The 17,670-nt window shown below is 41.0% G+C and overlaps 1 protein-coding gene across 1 annotated transcript; it reads left to right on the top strand.

Moving 5' to 3' along the window:
- The first annotated feature begins 6,706 nt into the window (after positions 1-6,706).
- On the top strand, positions 6,707-17,383 carry tmem198aa (transmembrane protein 198aa). The gene is made up of 6 exons (XM_026295886.1): positions 6,707-6,845; positions 11,101-11,339; positions 11,575-11,787; positions 12,653-12,776; positions 15,842-16,143; positions 17,231-17,383. Exons 1-6 carry the CDS (start codon positions 6,707-6,709, stop codon positions 17,381-17,383), a joined length of 1,170 nt encoding a protein of 389 aa, XP_026151671.1.
- The last annotated feature ends 287 nt before the right edge of the window (positions 17,384-17,670 follow it).

The following is a 17,670-nucleotide window of genomic DNA, read 5'->3' as shown; positions in this document are numbered from 1 at the left end:
AATTTAAGTCCATAATGCACTTCTGTTAATGTAGATCTTGCATTTGGTTTAGTAGATAGACCAAAATACACTGATGAATTATAAAGAGGCACTATCCAAACAGGGTCAGAGATCAGGGCCGTCTGTGCCAGGATCCTGAAAAAAAAAACATCATGGATCAGCTTGGGAATTATGCAAATTCCCATGGAGATGAGCCCCTTGTCCCATTTGCAGGGTTCTTGTACCACTGTTGGTTGTTATGGTAACAGACAGGATGTGACATTGTTGCATAATTTGTTCTTTTCTTATTTGCTTGTTCTGACCTTATTGATGGGCTATTTTCTACTCATGTCGTCTCTCTTTAGGTATAGCAGTTAATACCGGTAGTGTGAGGTCACTGCATAATGTGAACTGACAAAATTTTTCTCACTGCATTCAGCTTGAAGAACTGTGCAGTGTAAGTGGAAGATGATTACTTAAATTTATGTGATAAAGCCGTTGTGCAAGTAAACATTAGAGCAGTGTTTGGGACACAGCATGTAGCATGGCACTGATGCATCATTTACCCTGTTTATTGTAATGATGTTTTTTTTTTTGGTGTGCAAAATTCTCACACTGTTTTAAAGTATTTAATTTCTCATCACTGATCCATGGTTTATTAAATTACTTTTCTTGAACCATTTTTCTCATTCAGACTTATTTTTAACGGCCACTGGATCTATCTAATTAGGAAATACTCTCTCCCTCTTGTGAGAGAGCTTGTGACCGTGGGGGTATCAGCAGTCGCAAGTGTAGCACATAACTTACTTATTAGCATTGTGTAACTAAGCAACCTATCACTCTCTCCAACCATTTACATGAGTTTGTGTTGCCACAAACTTTAATTTTGTTTTTCTCTGTAATGTTGGATCCAAGGGGCTTACAGATGAAGAAGAAACAAACAGACGAAATCCAACATTAATCTTGTCCTCTACAGACCTTCGTCCACACCTGCTAAAGACTAAACGTCCTGGCCCACAGCTCCACCAGATTTTGTTTATTGGTATTAGCAAAGGACCAGTCCGAACCTCAGGAGAGAAGCCTGCCGGAAACTCAGACGAAGGACTGGTAGGAGACAGGCGAGGAACTAGCTGGAGACTCGGGTGATGGTTGGCCAGAGACAGAGGTGAAAAGCTGGCCGGAGGCTCAGGTGAGAGGCCAGCTGGAAACTGAGCTGGCCAGAAACTGAGGCAAAGGGCTAGTCATGAACTCAGGGGAGAAGCCTGGTGGAGACTCAGGTGAAGGGCTGGCCGGAGACACGAAGAGGACCTCAGTGGGGACACTGTCGTCGGCACGCTGAGGGTCTGGAAGCAGGGGCATTGGAGACTCAGGTGAGAGGCCTGTCCGAGACTAAGGTGAAGAGCTGGCCAGGGACTCAGATGAAGGGCTGGCTGGAGACTGAGGCGAGGAACTATCCAGAGACTCAGGGAAGAGGCCTGCTGGAAACTCAGGTGAAAGGCTGGCCTGAGACAGGAAGAGGACCTCAGTGGGGACGCTGTCGTCGGCACACTGAAGCTCTGGAAGTAGGATTGGAACCTCAGTGGGGACGTGGGCATCGGCGCACAGAGGCTCAGGAAGCAGTACTGAGATTCATGCGACTGAGAGGGTGGAACCTCAGTGGGGACGGCTTCGTCGGCACACTGAAGTTTGGGGAGCTGTTTCTTCAGATGGCGGCGACTCCATCGTCGTTGAGGCTGCTAGTCAAGAGGTTCTGTCTGCTGCTGTGCTGGAGGCTCAGGCGGCGAGGAGGCAGCTCTGGACTCCGGCGGGACCCAGGCTGGGGATGAGAGAGTGATAGGGGACCCAGGTTGGGGATGAGAGAGAGTGAGAGGGGACACAGGCTGAGGGAGGAGAAAGGACTCAGGCTGAGGAGGGAAATGAGACAGATCAGGCTGAGGGAAGAGATGAGGAGGCTCATTGCTGAGGGAGGACATGAGGAGGCTCAGACTGAGAGAGAAGAGGTGGCTCAAACGGAGGGAGAAGAGGAGGCTCAGTCCGGGAAAGTGAGGAGATCGGACCGAGAAGAGTGGCGGCCTTGTCCAAGGAAGAAGCAGAGGTCAGACCGAGGCGAGTGGCGTCCCGGACCGAGAAAGAGGCGGAGCTCGGACTGAGGCAAGTGGCGTCCCGGACCGAGGAAACGAGGAGAGCTGAGGGTGTGGAGAGCTGAGACACCGGTGAAGGAGATTGAAGCGCTGCGAGGCACTTCCGCTTGGCGTCTTGAAACAGGAGTTGCCGTTTTCTGCTGTCCTCCAGCAGAGCGTGTAGGGAGGAGAAAAGATTGGACGCCTTCCTTACGCTCTTGGGGTGGCAGGTGCAGCAGGCACCGCTGCTGTTGGCTACACGCTGTGAGCGCTAGTGTGTAGTCCAGGGAGAACTTCAAACAAAGCTGGAGAGCGGCAACACTCTCCCTTAATTGCCACTCTGGGAAATACTTCCTTCTGCTGGGCCCATTTTTGGTGTTAGCATTCTGTTAAGTGTTTGAGGTGGTGCTGGAGAGAAGAAGGAGAAGTAGGACCCAAATGCAGAACCAAAAAGAGATTTATTCCTCCTGGGATTACCAGGGCAAAGAAAAAGTACAAAAAGCAGAGCTGAATCAAACGGGAACTGAAAATCACCGAATGAAACGGGAGACAGAAAGTCTGAATGAAACGGTAGCACAAACCGGGCAATACAAAACATCTGCAATACTCACTAGGCAATACTTACACAAACGCAAAGGGAAACAGGGCACTTAAATAGAGGGGAAACAAAAGGCAATTAACCACAGGTGAAATCAATTAGGTTAGTGTTGATTAACTCAAAGTGTGAAGCTGCCGGGGACCAGTGCAAGGGAAAGAGGAAGTCTTTTCAGTGTAAAAGGTCCCCAGCAGGAAGTCCCAAAGGGGAACCATGACAGTGCAGAAAATCCTTCATTACTCAGGATGAGGTGACTGAATATTGAACAAAAATAAAGGAAAGAAACAAGATGGCTTTAGGGACCCGATCATTTGATCACATTTTCACTTTGTTATTCTTTTTGGAAGTATACTATTGGCCCTCGTCATACATTCTCAGTTGGATCTTCCTCTTGACTCAGAGTGCCAGTGGTGCAATTAAGAGGCAGTCTTATCAGTGTTTCACCAATGGAGTCTGCCTTTCCCCTAGACTTTGTAAAGTATTTGTTGGCTTGCAACATAGAACAATTTAAAGGATTAGGGAATTGTGCAGCCTTGGCGGAGAAATAAACTCTTGTAATGTTTTTAAGATTCTAATATTAGCTTAAAATATTTAATTTCATTGCAGCTTATTGTTTTTCAAGGCGCCTACCCATACACTGTTTCCAGAAGCTTTCCCTCAACTATGTTCAAGTTTTACCATCTGATGCGCCTCAGTCATTGAATTACTAGTGCAGTGCAGCAGGATGGTGTGATGTGTGGGTGGATCGCTCAGTGAACCAGACAGGTGGGATTTCCTGTCAATGAGAGTCTACTATGCTGAGGTTTTCTGCTCCAGGAATGCTACTCTGTGCCTCTGACGGGTGTTAAGTTCACAAATCATTAGAGCATTACATATTTTTCCGACACTATTGTTACTGACTTGACATCACTGTATGGTACAGGTTATGTAGCTAAGGTTGTCACTGAAGACTGCTGTATTCAGGCACTCTGTTTTAATGCTAATCAGCTTCCATTTAGCTCTGAGTCATGCAGCGCTAACTTCTCCCACAGGGAGCATCATTTACACTGCATCATTAAAATGTTTAATACTATCTTATAGTTTAACTTAATCTATGGTAATGCTTTTAATTCCTTATTAGTGGTGACAGGGAAGCCCAAAGGCACAGAGTTAGGTGGGTGTTGGTGACACAGGAATGGATCTAACTGAAGGTGCTGTAGCGGGGCAAACGCTATTCCTTAAACATAGCAACTGACATGTAGGTGTCTTAATGCCATGTGCGAAGTTTGATCACTTACTTATTGAGTGTTTAGATACTACTGCAACCTGCATATTATTGTTTTGTGTATGACATTCTCCAATGATCAGTAAAGCTACAGGTCAAACCACTGATGGTGTATAGTCTACAGTCATTGGGTCAAAATGAAATCTGCCCACCCCCAGGTTCTTACTGTAGCTATCCACAATATTCTACTGTGTTGCATTGTAATTTTTCTGTTCTTTATTTTAGCATGGCCTCTGTAAAAATAATTATTTTCAATTTTAGCACAAATGCAAGTTAATTTAAATGAGTTTATCATCAGATTTTATCGCCTTATATCTTCTTGAATTGAATTTTGTTTTCTCTGAAGTACACAACATCATGCTGAAGAAGATCTATTCTAAATTGGGCGTGTTGTTGAAAATCAGGGGTTGCTCTTGCATGTGTGTGTGTATACCACAGTGCATCATCACGTTAGAACAAGAGTTTATTTCCTTTTCATAATCAGGCAGCAGAGTGTGTGTGCACATGGTGTACATTTGTGCATATAAACCCTGGATAGGCAGAATGGGACACAAAGAGTGTGTGTGTAAGTCATCATAGACTGACATGACAAATGCATTGACCTGAAAGAGAAAACTGGACTAAAATAATGGGTTTAGAGTAACAGAACTAAATGTTTAATACACAATCTCTGACCCATAGTGACAGTAAAGAATAATAGTGCATTTCTGCCCATCACATCACTAAACCCTCTTTTTTTTAAAATGCTATTTTGACCTGCTGTAGATCCAGAAAGAACAAACTTTCTTTCTTAAATCTGTTGTTTTACTAGACAGACAGAGCAGTGACTAATACAGTAAGGAGGAAGCCTGGAGTCACAAATGAGTAGTAGAAATGTTGGAAACAGACAGCTTAGTGTAAAAACTGGGAATAGCTTAAGAAAGCGTGTGAGTATGCACCTACACCTTTGCATTAATGAAGATATCTTTGCAAAAGATGTCATGACAAGAGACAGAGAACAACCCTGAAGACGGCACATTAGATGTAGTACAGAGCCTGTTTCTTGAATTAATGATAATGCAGAGTAGAATACTGACATTTATACTTTCATTTAAGCATATCCATCGGTGAGTGAGTCTCCTGGCTTAGTCGGTCTTAATTTGTGTCTCAGCTGAAAATTAAACCACTGGGATTTGGTGCCTAAATGAATGTGAGCTGTGTGTGTGTGTGTGCAGCTAAGAGTATGAATCTATGATCCTTTACACTGTGACTCTATAGGGTTTTGTGTGTAATTACTCTAAAAATGTGCTCATAGAATTTACTTTAATGCTGACGTTTTCCATATTGGTAGAGTGTGACAAAATAATTGACCAAATTTGTCCTTAGCCACCATCACACAGACTACATGAAACACAGCCGACTTCGATCTCTTATTAGCTGATGGCAGAAATACTACAAAAAAGAACCAGAGGATGTCCAAGGCATATTTCACTCCTGCAGAAGTCCACAGAATCCCCAAGACCACCTTTAGGAAAAACTAAGAACTGGTGTTTTCAAGTAGCATGACTACAGCTGACGCTATGCTCTTTTGGTGAGCCAAAGGACACAAAAAATTTCAATTATGAAAAAAAACCTCATTGCTCAAAACTGACAAACAGTATAATAGCAAAAGCTCTTTTTCTCTACAACAACAAATGAACATGAATTAAGTGTACTCACTGGAGACTAATCACACTACAATATAATACTATATATATATATATATATATATATATTATATATGAGAATGGTGTGTTTGCTTAGGTTAAGACAATAAATACAGTGGTGTACCCTTGGAGGTAGGGATTAATATGCTATAGTTAAAGTTTGATCCTGAAAACTCATCTTTGGCTGGTTGAAAGACTCACTCGTATGGCATCTTCATCTTGTAACCATTGCTACTCTTTTAACTCAACTATGGTTTAGTTAATGTGATTGCTTAGTGTCTGTTGAAAACACGCACATATACGTTGTGCGCTAAATATGCTACTATATTCAGAAATTGCTGGATGAGAAATCCATAACACTCTAGTATTTCTCTTACCAATGGGTGTTTCATAATGCTGGTCCTGCATGTTCAGACAATAGTGAAACACTATCCTGCAGCATAACACATAATACTTACAAGTTATGATCCAGCAGTCTTTCAGCTCGCATTTATTCAAGAGAGTTTTTGGGCACATATACAGTCTACTACTTGTGTCACAAATTTCCCACTACATGCAAATTTATGCAAATGGCTTTGGTTGATCTCTCCATGGCAACTATTGTTTGAGTGCTGCAGATTCTCTACTACTGGTCACATATTTCCAAACTGTTGGAAACAATTTGCTGCCACCCTTTTACTGTATATTCACATGAATGATAGGGATGAATTTAATTTCCTGCAATGTAATCATTTCATCTGCTGTAGGCACTGTAGTTGCTAGAGTTGCTGTGTTTCCTTTTTTTTTTTTTTTTTTTCTCAAAATTATAGACCATGCTTACTGCTCTGTCAGCACTCACAGCGCTTAAAATGAGCAATCAATAAAGACTCTCCTCTTTTTTTTTTCCTTCTTACTTCTACTTCATTTTCTGTCACTTTCTTTCTATGCCTCCTGTTTTCAGGTAGACACATCTCCATGGGTGAGGCACACTGATCTAGACATCCCTACAGGATCCCTGTTGTCCCTCACCCCTGTCCTCCTCTGTTCCCCTAAACACTGCCGCCCACCCTTCACTTCGGTCATAATGACGTCCACCAGCCAGCTGCTGGGTTTGGCGGAGGTGGGGCTGAAATGTGACCAGGAAATTGAGAGGAGATATGAAATTGTGCCCTCAGTGGTGTGCTCAATGTGCTGCCTGTTTGGAATCATCTACTGCTTCTTTGGTAAGTGATGACACAGTCCAAGTTGTGCTAATAAAGATCTGGTGAAATATATCCAAACATTTATTTTGCATTAAAAAGCATCAGAGCAAATGTGATTTCATAAAAATCCAGATATTGTTTTCACTACGTGCTTGTAAAATTTCAGAATCTGGTGTTCATGTCACATATTTTGTGCCTGTCATTGCCTAGTGGAAAAGTCAATTAAAAGTGCTCTAGTTTGCTCTGTTGCTGACACCACAGAGACTTGTGTGTTTTTTCCTCTGATTCCTGTTTATATACTTGGTGTAACAAGTTTCCTGTTCTGGTGCAATAATCAAGCAGCTTAACATTTAACAGTAGCTTGATGATGAATGATAGATGTTTAATTGAATGATAGAATAGATTGATGTTAAGTGAATGCTCAAATAACAATTTTACAACAAGTATCTATTTTCACCTAGTGTACATTGCTTTGATATGCACTCATTGAAAACTACTATATATTTGCAAACATAACCTATTCTTTTACCTAAAAACAAAACTAGAGGCTTGTTTTTTCTATACACAACTACCAGCAATTTATTGGATAGTTGCAAAAACAGGTAGCCACAGCCCCCTGAAATCTCTACTGTTGATAATCATTTTGTCATTTTTACTGTTTCTGCTCTAATGGTGTATTTTATTACTGATTTAAGAGCAGTTCAGTGGTTCTACTGTTTCTGGCTGCGTGGGTCAATATTGAAGCTCTCATTCCTACAGAATCCAGCTACTGTGGCATTGCTATAACACAGTGTTTGCTTCAGTGAAAGAGAAGTTGGACTACAGGATGGTAAACCCATGGTCTGGTGCTCAGACTCATGTATTTACTTTGACTGTAATCAAAACCATGACTCTCCAGTACCAGACACCCGGCCCCAAATTGCTGCCATCATAAAAAGATTGGACTCCCTGCTGTCGACATTCTAACATTTGTTGTTTTATTTAGTTTGTTTCTTTCAACTAAATGTCGCAGCAGCACTGCTGAAAGTAAAAAAAGGAGCACAGAGTAAACTAATAATCAAAAGTGCCAGGCCAAATCAGCCGTGGACCCCCTGTTGTCTTACATGTTTTTTAATTTCTATGTGCCATCAAATGTCTGGACACATACTGTGTGCATGGGTCTTTTCATATGTTAAGACACCTAGTCCTTACTTAAGGCTTTGTTTTGTACCGAGTGGCTGAATTTGATTGCATCATAAGGATTAAGGGCTTTTCAAAATGAGTTTTAATGTAAAGTCATTAAAGCAAAAAGTAATCAATAAATAATTAGAGAGAACAGGATCTACTATAATTGTTGCAGGCTTTCTACAACAGGGTTGTTGGTGTTGGTAAAACTAAAAGGTGATGAGTTGAAAATTATACTCTGTAATTGAATATTGCCCAGAAAAACACGTTATATTTTTCCACAGGTACAATAATTTCTGTGGGTTGTCTTGGGTTGACTCAGGGCATGTGTGATTAGTTTCAGACATTTTTTGGGGTAGAGTGACAGAGGCAAATATTTTCATCTCACTTTCTTTGTAAAAATACAAAAATACATACAAAGCATGTAACTATTCCAAAATAAATATATTTCATCCATTCATTTTCTATACCCACTTACCTTTGAGGGTCACAGGTCACAAGGTTGCTGAAACCAGTTCTGCTACTGTGATATTGGATCAGAGTAGAGGTACACTCTGGACATGTCAGCAGTCTCCCACATTGCTAACATACAGACAAACAACCATACAAGCTTAAATTCAAAGGCAATTTAGGGTTCCCAGAAATGTATAAAGTTGATATGTTGGAAATCCTTGTGTTTTATATTCTAGTGTTTTACAAAAAGACACACTGTCATGCTATGTCTGCTGTTTTAGGGATGAATATTGATATGAAAATTGAAGCCCTAAGTAGGCTTGTTGCATATAATACAGAGTGGGGTTTCACTGAACCATGCAGATGGCATTAACATTCACTGTATATGTCGTGTAAATCACTGGCAACAGTCCCTGCATTACAAACAGGTGACCCAGCAACTTTATTTCACAAAGTCGCAACAAGACTAGTACCTTGTGGACCTGAAATAAAATTACCGGATAGATAAAACATTCTTATCATTAGTTGGGCAGAAAATGTGAAGTTAGCCAGCAGGATGGTTCTAAAGTATGTTGTATTCTACATGGTTTCAGCTGTTCATTGTCAAAGCACATTGTACTTTTAGCATTTGAATATAAACATTAGAGTCCATGTGATGTTCTCTGTATCTACTCAATTAATAACTTTACTTTGAATGTCTCTAATTGACAAATGCATCAATTTAGAGAATCACATACATCAAAATGGCCAAATAATTAACAGCAACACATCACATGGCCAGACATCAAATATAGAATGGCATTATTTCAGTTCAGACACTTTAGCTCCTCAGTTCTACACCATCTGTTTTCTGTTTGCCTCTGTGTGCTTGACAGCACTTTCAGGGAAAAACAGATAATGAGTTCCTCAGTACCAGGTCTTGCTCTATAACTGAGACAAAATCACATTTCTGCAAATGAGAAGCAGTGAATATTGTTGACATTTCTCAGAAACCCCACACTCACATTTGAATGATGGGAGGAAAAACCAATTTCTGCCAGTTATCAGTAGAAAAAATTGATTCTTGTTACTCATAGATGCCTCAGACCACTGAAGACTTTGGTTTTGTTCCAAGGTGTTAGAAAAAGAAAAGATTACCTGTCATTTGAATCAGAAATACAAATTGGCAGCCGAACTGATGGGAGATGTTATAGGAATCAGATGGATGAGGCAAAGGAAAAGAGAGAAGTAGGGAGAGAGATGAGAGCTGAATAAAGCCAGAGTGAACAGATGGGATGGAGGGTTTTGATGGTTAGGGGAAAAGTAAGGGAAGCAATGAGGAACAAAAGAGGTAGTGGGAGGTATAAGGAGTGGGGCAGTGGAACAATGGGAGAGTGAAAGGACTGAGAAAGGGGAGAGGAGAGAGAAGGATGGGTCAGGGAAAAGTGAACAATGAAGGTGGAGCAAAAGCTCTGGAGCTACAGTCAGTGCTGCAAACAACACTCCAGTGTTAGTAATTTGTGATGGCCGCTGAGGAAAAAGAGGTCCAGGCGGAGGTAGATAGTTTGCAAATGCTCCAGTTACTCCAGCGTCAGACTTGTATTCATTCAGGCGCTACAGAACAGGAGCAAACAGCTGTGGAAAAAACATTGGCTTTCTGCACCATTTTTTTTTTAAGGATGCAGAGAATGAAGCCGATCTGGGGAAAAAAGAGTAGAAAGGAGTAGACTCAAATCAAAATCAAATGACTGAGGTATAGTGATAAGGGAGGAGGAAAAGCAGTGGGCCGGATGAGAGGAAGGGTATTGTTCGGCTCAGCTGTGCAATGCCTGATTACACAAAGATAATACTCTGATGTGGCTTGCCCCCGAGACACAGTCCAGTCAAAGAAAGAAAGAATATACATTTAAAAAATGGAGATGCAAACATTAATAACCACAGAAGCATGCAATAAAAAAAAACTAAGGTGGATGGGAGGGACCATTCGGTGTGAAAAAGAAGAAGAAAAAAAGAAAACAAAAAGGAGCGCAGCTGGCCTGTTCACTAATGAATGTGGATGACCTTTGCTAATGCAATCATTATATTTTGAACCTGATTTATAAAGGTAGATAGAGGAAGTTTATCTGTACCCATTCAAAGATGATAATACCATTTTAATTTCAAAAACCTTTTGCAAAGCAACTAAGCGGTCTACTTTTAATTATCAGGCTGAATAGAAAACACCATATTGTAATCACAAAATAAAAATAAAATCTTAAAAGAATATGTGCTACTTACTAATAAGTCGCACTTTATGAAGGGCAAGTTTAATTTGTAGCTAACTGCTCAATAAATAACTTGGATTTGAAGTTAAAAAAAAGTCTCAAATATGCGTGTATGCTGGGAAGTGTATTTACTGTATGTGATTTATTTATGGCTATATGTCATTCAGTGTTCTTCTGTTGATGAACGTGTGTGTGTGGTCCATTCATATCTTTTCCTGGCAGCTCGTTTTGCAAGGGAATATCTTGTATAAATATTATTTTGCTGTTTGTTGTTTCATGTTGTTTGATTTTAATTTTACAGAGGTGTCTGGCTGTTCACCAGGCTTATATGCACACTCAGAGGTACAACATGCGCCACCGTTTCCATGCTCGTCCCAGCCTCACTGCATACTGACTGGTCTGTTTTCCTTCTCCAGGCTATCGATGCTTCAAGGCTGTGTTGTTCCTCACAGGCCTAATGTTTGGCTCTGTGGTCATCTTCATGCTGTGCTACAAGGAGAGGGTGATGGACACTCAGCTAAGTGTAGAGGCGTCGGTTGGCATTGGCCTGGGCATTGGGACCCTGTGTGGCCTTGTGACCATGTTGGTTCGCAGTGTGGGACTTTTTATGGTGGGCCTGCTGCTTGGTCTGCTGGTTGGAGTGGCTTCATTGGTGGTAAGGGACACATTTGATTGCGCACCCTTTAGATTTATGTTTTTTGCAACCAGTATCCCCAAGACAATCACATATTAATAAGCTTCCCACGAAAAATTATGAAACTATACTATAATAGATTTTTTACCTCCCACACACTAAAACACATGCAGATTAGGTTCACTGGCATCTAAATCATCTGGAAGTGTGGATGTGATCATGAATATATTTGTGTCTGTCTCTTTCTCGCTCTCAGGTCATGGAAGAGTTCTATCATCCCAGAACAGTGTGGGTTCCTTTGGGTATTCTTCTGGGCTGTGGGACGTTATTCGCTGTACTCACTCTTCAGTGGCAACGCTGCTTTGTCACTTTCTCCACCGCCACCTTCGGCTCTGCTATCATAACTGTCACTGTGGATTACTTTATAGAGCTGTTTGCCTTGGTACACTATGTCTACGAGAGACTCAGGGTAGGCCCATCTGTGTGTCTGTCTGTGTGTTTCTGAGGAAAGACAGTAACGGAGAAAGACAGAGATGAAGAGATGCTGTTCATATATTTGAAGTCACCTTGTGGCATGTGTGGGGAGTGTGTGAGTGTTATCTATGTCTCTGATACTCTGAGACTACTTTATAGACCAGTTCACACCAGTGATTTAAGACACCACACCTTGGTGCACTACTGTATCTACAATACTTGGTGTGTAACCGCAGGTTGGAATTAAGAGGAAGGAACAGGTCAATAGTTTATACGTGAAGAAGTATTCTGTGCATTTGAAATGTGAGTGGATGAGGAAAAGATAGGCTGAGTTAAGGGAGGGTGATATAGATCTTCTATGTCTCTGTATGCCTTTTGGAAAGAATCTGTATCTATTAATTTGCCTTTTGTGCTTGATTTGTGGATTTGGAGCCCTGAAGTTAATCAAATTCATAACTGTTATTGTCACCATATCTATCAGAACATTTTTATTTGCCTAACAGTGAATAAACAATGAGCTGTATTGTAAAATGCTTTATGACTAAGCCCACACATATCTGCATAAAGACAGGAGGCAGCCTCCAGGAGCAGTTGTGGTTTAACATTTAATTGGGTTTCCTAACACAACACTCAGGATCAGAATAGAAAGTAATTCTTTTAAAGTGGTTTCATTTTAAATGAAAATTAGGGCTTTAATATCCTTACTGGTATTTCATTATGGACTGTGCTTTCATCCCAAGGTGTTCCAAGAAGTGGAATGATTTAAAGACATGTTGAGAATTTAGTTGACTAAATTTGTAGTTTTTAGTGAAGATTATCAATGTTCAATTCAACTGAAATTGCAACTGTAACCTTTGCAGGTGGCACCAAAGAAGCCAGTGTGCTGGTTTACTTGGGTCATCCTAGGGGTGTGGCCTATCCTGGCCTTCCTTGGAGTGCTGATCCAATGGAAAGTCACTGCAGAGGGATTTTCTCACACAGAGGGTGAGTCATGCTGCTTTACAAACAACTAGTCTCAGTTTACCTGGCTCAAAAGCTAAGTTACAACACATATATTCTTGAAATTGGAGCATGATACTATACTTTAAAACAGTGTTTCCACTACAACAATTTTGGCTTGTGTTTCTTTTAAAAAAAGCTGTGTCTGCTTGCAACCCTTATTTCCTGTTGCAAAGATCTAGTCAATGGCAAAGTGATTGTTTTGCATTGATTGATTTTAATAATTTTGAGACTCCTGAAGTATTAGAATCATCCAGTAATTTGTAAGAAAAAGGCCATTAGAGGAAGATTAGAGGAAATATTGAAAAATTAATTAACTTTCTCTTTCCTCTGCTATTAATCATTTTGCACCTTTCTGATCTGGCAACCCATTATGAGAGTCCCTAATACATGATTTTTGAGAAAAGGGGGGGTGAACAGAGGTGCAGGACAATACAAAGGTGTGTCTACATCCAAAAACATTATATGAAATTTGTTTCTAAAACCAGTAATAATACAGCAAGAAGCAGGTGTGTAGGAGGGTTGGGAAGAAAGGTGATGTAGAAAGGCTGATACGCAGATACACATCTTATGAATTTAAATACAGTCTGTTAGTTTACTGCTGAATAGATCTACAGTCAGATGCAGCTCTTGCTTCATACTTATGACGTCATGAAAGATGCTTAGAACCCTCTGATTTAAGATATGTTAGGGTCGCTGTATTAGCTGTTTTACACTATTTACCATCATGAATGACGGTGGCTACATAAACGAAAGAGGACTGTAGCTGTCCATACAGTATGAAACTGTGGGAGTGCAAATGTTGATGTTTGTGCATGGGAGGTTTAATTACACATTCATTCAACCTAGTTTTATATGACAAATCTGCCACTGTAACACAACATTATAATTTCTGTTTTTGATTTTAATCTGAAGTTTAATTTTGGACACTGTGGCTAGTCCAGAGGCATGTTTCAGTATTGATCCCATCAAAGCCACTGCATCTTGGTTTGGCAAATCCATCCTGCATTTATGAAATTGGCTGTCTCATCGCTTTAAAATCATAAGCATTATGGGGGCAGGGTACAGTGTGTGTGTGTGTGTGTGTGTGTGTGCGTGTGTGCGTGCGTGTGCGTGTGTGTGCGTGCGTGCGTACGGTATGAGTGTGTTTGAGTCTGAATGCTCCAACGTTAGTGTTGTCAGCAGAATGTGTTATTGACGGAAACAGCTTTAGTCTATTCCGAAAGCAACCACAACACAGATGGCAAGATCGCGCGCACACACACACACAATACACGCAAAATAGCTCATACTTGCATACAGACAGAGCCAGAAATATACTAGTCTCTCATTCACTCATAAATTAATTAAGAGAAAATTGAAACATGTTTGATCACACACATACACACAAAATGTTTGATCTTTGCTGGCATATGACATGCCAATTCATACAGTGTCCAAGAAGAAGCCACATGTGGTATCAAATAATGGGATTAAAGAACAGGCTGCCATGGCTTCTAGTCAGAGGGTGTGGACAAAGAGTAGAGGAAGCTTGTTAGTGCTTTTTTGAAAAAAAAATCTGCAATTGTGTGTGGTGAGAGACCTAGAAAGAGGCAGAGATGTGAAGAAAGTGTGAGTAAGCTAAAGGTTGCCCACAAGAACGGGAATGGAATCCCTAAAATTCAATGCATATCAATTGTTGAAGATGAAAACCATTTATTCCTTATCTACATGATTAAAAACTGGATCAGTTATCACACTCCAGTCATCTTCACTGTTAAACAATCATACATAGACACAGATCATTTAAATTTGCCTAGCAATGTACATGTTACCTCATAAAGAATAAGCACTATTTAGAAAATAGAAATAATCAGAATTCCCATTGCTTACAGGGGAACTCCTGTCAGAGTTTGTTGTCTTGAACTGCAGAAAGTGTCCATTTATGGTGGCAAGGACTGTACTCACAAAGGAAGGAGGTTGGGGAATGAGGTGGTGAGCAGTGTACAGGGAGAAGGGCATGGAGGGGGTAATGAACTGGGATACAATGAGCAGGCAGAGCAACCAAGGACAGGAAAATCATCTTTTTGTCAACTGCTTGAATAATGTGCAGGACATATATTTGGTTTGTTTATTTTATCTTGTTCACTAGCATGTGTAAACAGTGATAAAACACACATCTTGAATCTAATCTGGTCTCCCTCCCAAGATCTAAAGCTCAAAATTGGCCCTCATGATGATAGACGTACAAGAGGACACTCACACAAACACAGCAGGATGTGGCCTGAGGGGCCTTGGGTGAGCTGAGGAAGCAACATGGGGGGTGGGTATCATTAAGCAGTTTCCCCTGGCAGATGGTGCCTCGTTAGCTGTCCGCCCGCACAAAGAAATAACAATAGCCCTCATAATACTTACACACTCACCCACCCACACACACTCTAAGTGGGATGATACAGTACATCTCGTCTTCATGGAGTTCAGAAGGGTCCTTGTACTTGTGGCAACATTTTGACCTCACATAATGAATAAGACCCCTGACAGTACCCAACACACTTTATATTAGACAAATGAATCAAAATGCACATATACCCAAAAATAATGATATGGGTAATCAATGGACAGCAGGACAGGATGGATTTTGGACATCCTTTGCTGGGGAGGTGTGAAAATAACACAAACACACTCACCCACTCACAATATGTCAGGAGAATCAGCAGCTGAGTATGAGGATATGCACTGAGGGAAATTATCCGACTGCCAGCTGACTGAATAGCATAAAGGAAATGAAGAGATGGACATCAGTATTTTTTTTTCTTCCTTCTTTTTGTCGCCTGTGCCTTCAATAAACATCAGTATCTAAACGCTAATTAGAAATAATCTAATCTGACTGGACATTTCTCTCTTTTTATTTGTCACTCAGTAACTTTGTCATTTCCTCCTGACTTAATAAGTTACAGCTGTTTCTAAATGAAACAAAAGGTTTTTTAAATCATCTTCTCAATCCTTCTGGATTATTATTCTCTTTCTCTTTTATCCACACATTATCACATCTCTGTCTTCACCACGTCCAGTGGTCTTGAGTCGACAGCAAAGGAGGGTCCAGCTCATGCGCATCAGACAGCGGGAAGAGAGGCTAAAAAAGGAGATGGAGAACAAGAAAAAGAAAAAACGGCAAAACCAGAAGAGCAGCCAGAAGCAGAAGCCTCACACCCACCACCACCGCCACCAGCAGTACCACCACCCAGCAGCGTCCCACCCACATCACCAAGCCCAGAGCTCTCAGCCACCTAAAGTCCCACCTCCTCAGACTGAACCAGGCTACCACCGTAAGGCAAACCCCAAAAGACGCTTTGATGGAGATGTGCTGTCACCGGTAAGATGCAGTAGCCTCCTTGTTCTTGAGATTGTGTCTATATAGCTCAAAATCTCATGCATTTACAAATGATTTCAACAAATGATAAAATTAGGTTTTCTCACAATAATTTCCTTAAACCAAACAATTACATGAAAATGAGAAACTTTCTTCTGAAACACACATGCTTGTCTATTTTTTGTGTATTATATATTAGGAAGTTGGATACAGCAGTTTAGCTTAGCATAAGTATTAGAAACACCTACCCTGGCTCTGGTGGAAGGTAATAAGATCTGCTTACCAGGATTTTAATATGGGTTATGCGTGAGGCTATTTCTTAGCCAGCATCAGTGATCTGTCTCAGTGTGACAGCCAGCAGAGCCTGCAGAAAGTCACTGCACTTGGCCATGATATACAGTACTGTGCAAAAGTTTTAGACAGTTTAGATGTTTTAGATTCTTATCACACATCACCATCAGGTGTCTGACTGATCCCAGATTCACAGTGCATCCCACTGTGCAGGACATCAAGCCCATAAAGTACCCATTACAGTTCATGAAGAACGATTTTCAGGGGCAAGAAGAACCAGGAGTCCTACAGCAGATGGTCTGACCCCCACAGAGCCTGGATTTGGGCAGTGTGGAGTCAGTCTGGAGACAGAAGACACTGGGACTGTGTCTTTTAGTGGAACAGTGTCTTTCCATAGTTTAGTGCCTAAAACCTTTGCACAGTACTGTAGTTTCTGACATTAACCTTAAGTAAAGTCACAAATGTATTGTTTTTTTTTTTATTTCTTGCTTACAAAGTAAAAATATTAGACATAGCATGTTAATTATTGAGCTTTTGAGATGCTGGTACCATAAGTGGATTTGGTTGCCTCTGGACAGAGCAAACATAGCTGTTTCCAGTCTCTGTGCTAAGCTAAGATCAAGTGCAATATTGACAGAAATGAGAGTTGTATTGATTCTTACAGCTGACCCTTGCAGAAAAAGTACCATAATTGTATTTTCTAAATTTAAACAATGGTTGCATGAGTGTAGGCTTTCACAATTTCTGTTTATGCAGTTTACTGTCATTACATTGTAAAAAAAAAAAACTCTGTCCACAGAGCTACATCAGGAGTTTCAGGGACAGACAGACTGACAGACGGGCATACTCCCACAGTCGAATGATGAGCCGCTCTCGGATGGCCGAACTTGACTACGACTGCGGCTCCCAAGTGCCCCTCACTGCCCCTGGTGGACCACCAGTTCACATCTAAGGCTGCGAAACGCACAAATCCACATACACACAATCGCACAATCACCTAAAGCTACTTCAGAACTCTTTATCACAGTTATGGATAGAAAACCTAACCTTTCCGTGCCAACATAATCAACTGCCAATCCCCAGAGGAACTAAGCATGTCCCAAAGGTGACTGAGTCCTACACTGGTTTTCTCCCCTCAGACCGTCAAAATGTTAGTTATTTGGCCAGTTTGGTCCTTTTTTGTTCTTTTTGAATGTCAAGCTATAAGAGCAGGGCGATTCATTTAAAAAGAGCAAGAAC

Source organism: Mastacembelus armatus, chromosome 21 (genome assembly GCF_900324485.2).
Source record: "Mastacembelus armatus chromosome 21, fMasArm1.2, whole genome shotgun sequence".
NCBI lineage: Eukaryota > Metazoa > Chordata > Actinopteri > Synbranchiformes > Mastacembelidae > Mastacembelus > Mastacembelus armatus.
The sequence above is the reverse complement of the archived record's forward strand: the minus strand, read 5'-3'. Positions and strand labels throughout refer to the sequence as shown.

Bases quoted from the DNA above. Each gene is read 5' to 3' on its own strand.
- tmem198aa (XM_026295886.1), top strand. From the start codon at position 6,707: ATGACGTCCACCAGCCAGCTGCTGGGTTTGGCGGAGGTGGGGCTGAAA. The intron at 11,340-11,574 runs GTAAGGGACACA...TCTCGCTCTCAG, and splicing joins TTGGAGTGGCTTCATTGGTG to GTCATGGAAGAGTTCTATCA. The intron at 16,144-17,230 runs GTAAGATGCAGT...CTCTGTCCACAG, and splicing joins ATGGAGATGTGCTGTCACCG to AGCTACATCAGGAGTTTCAG.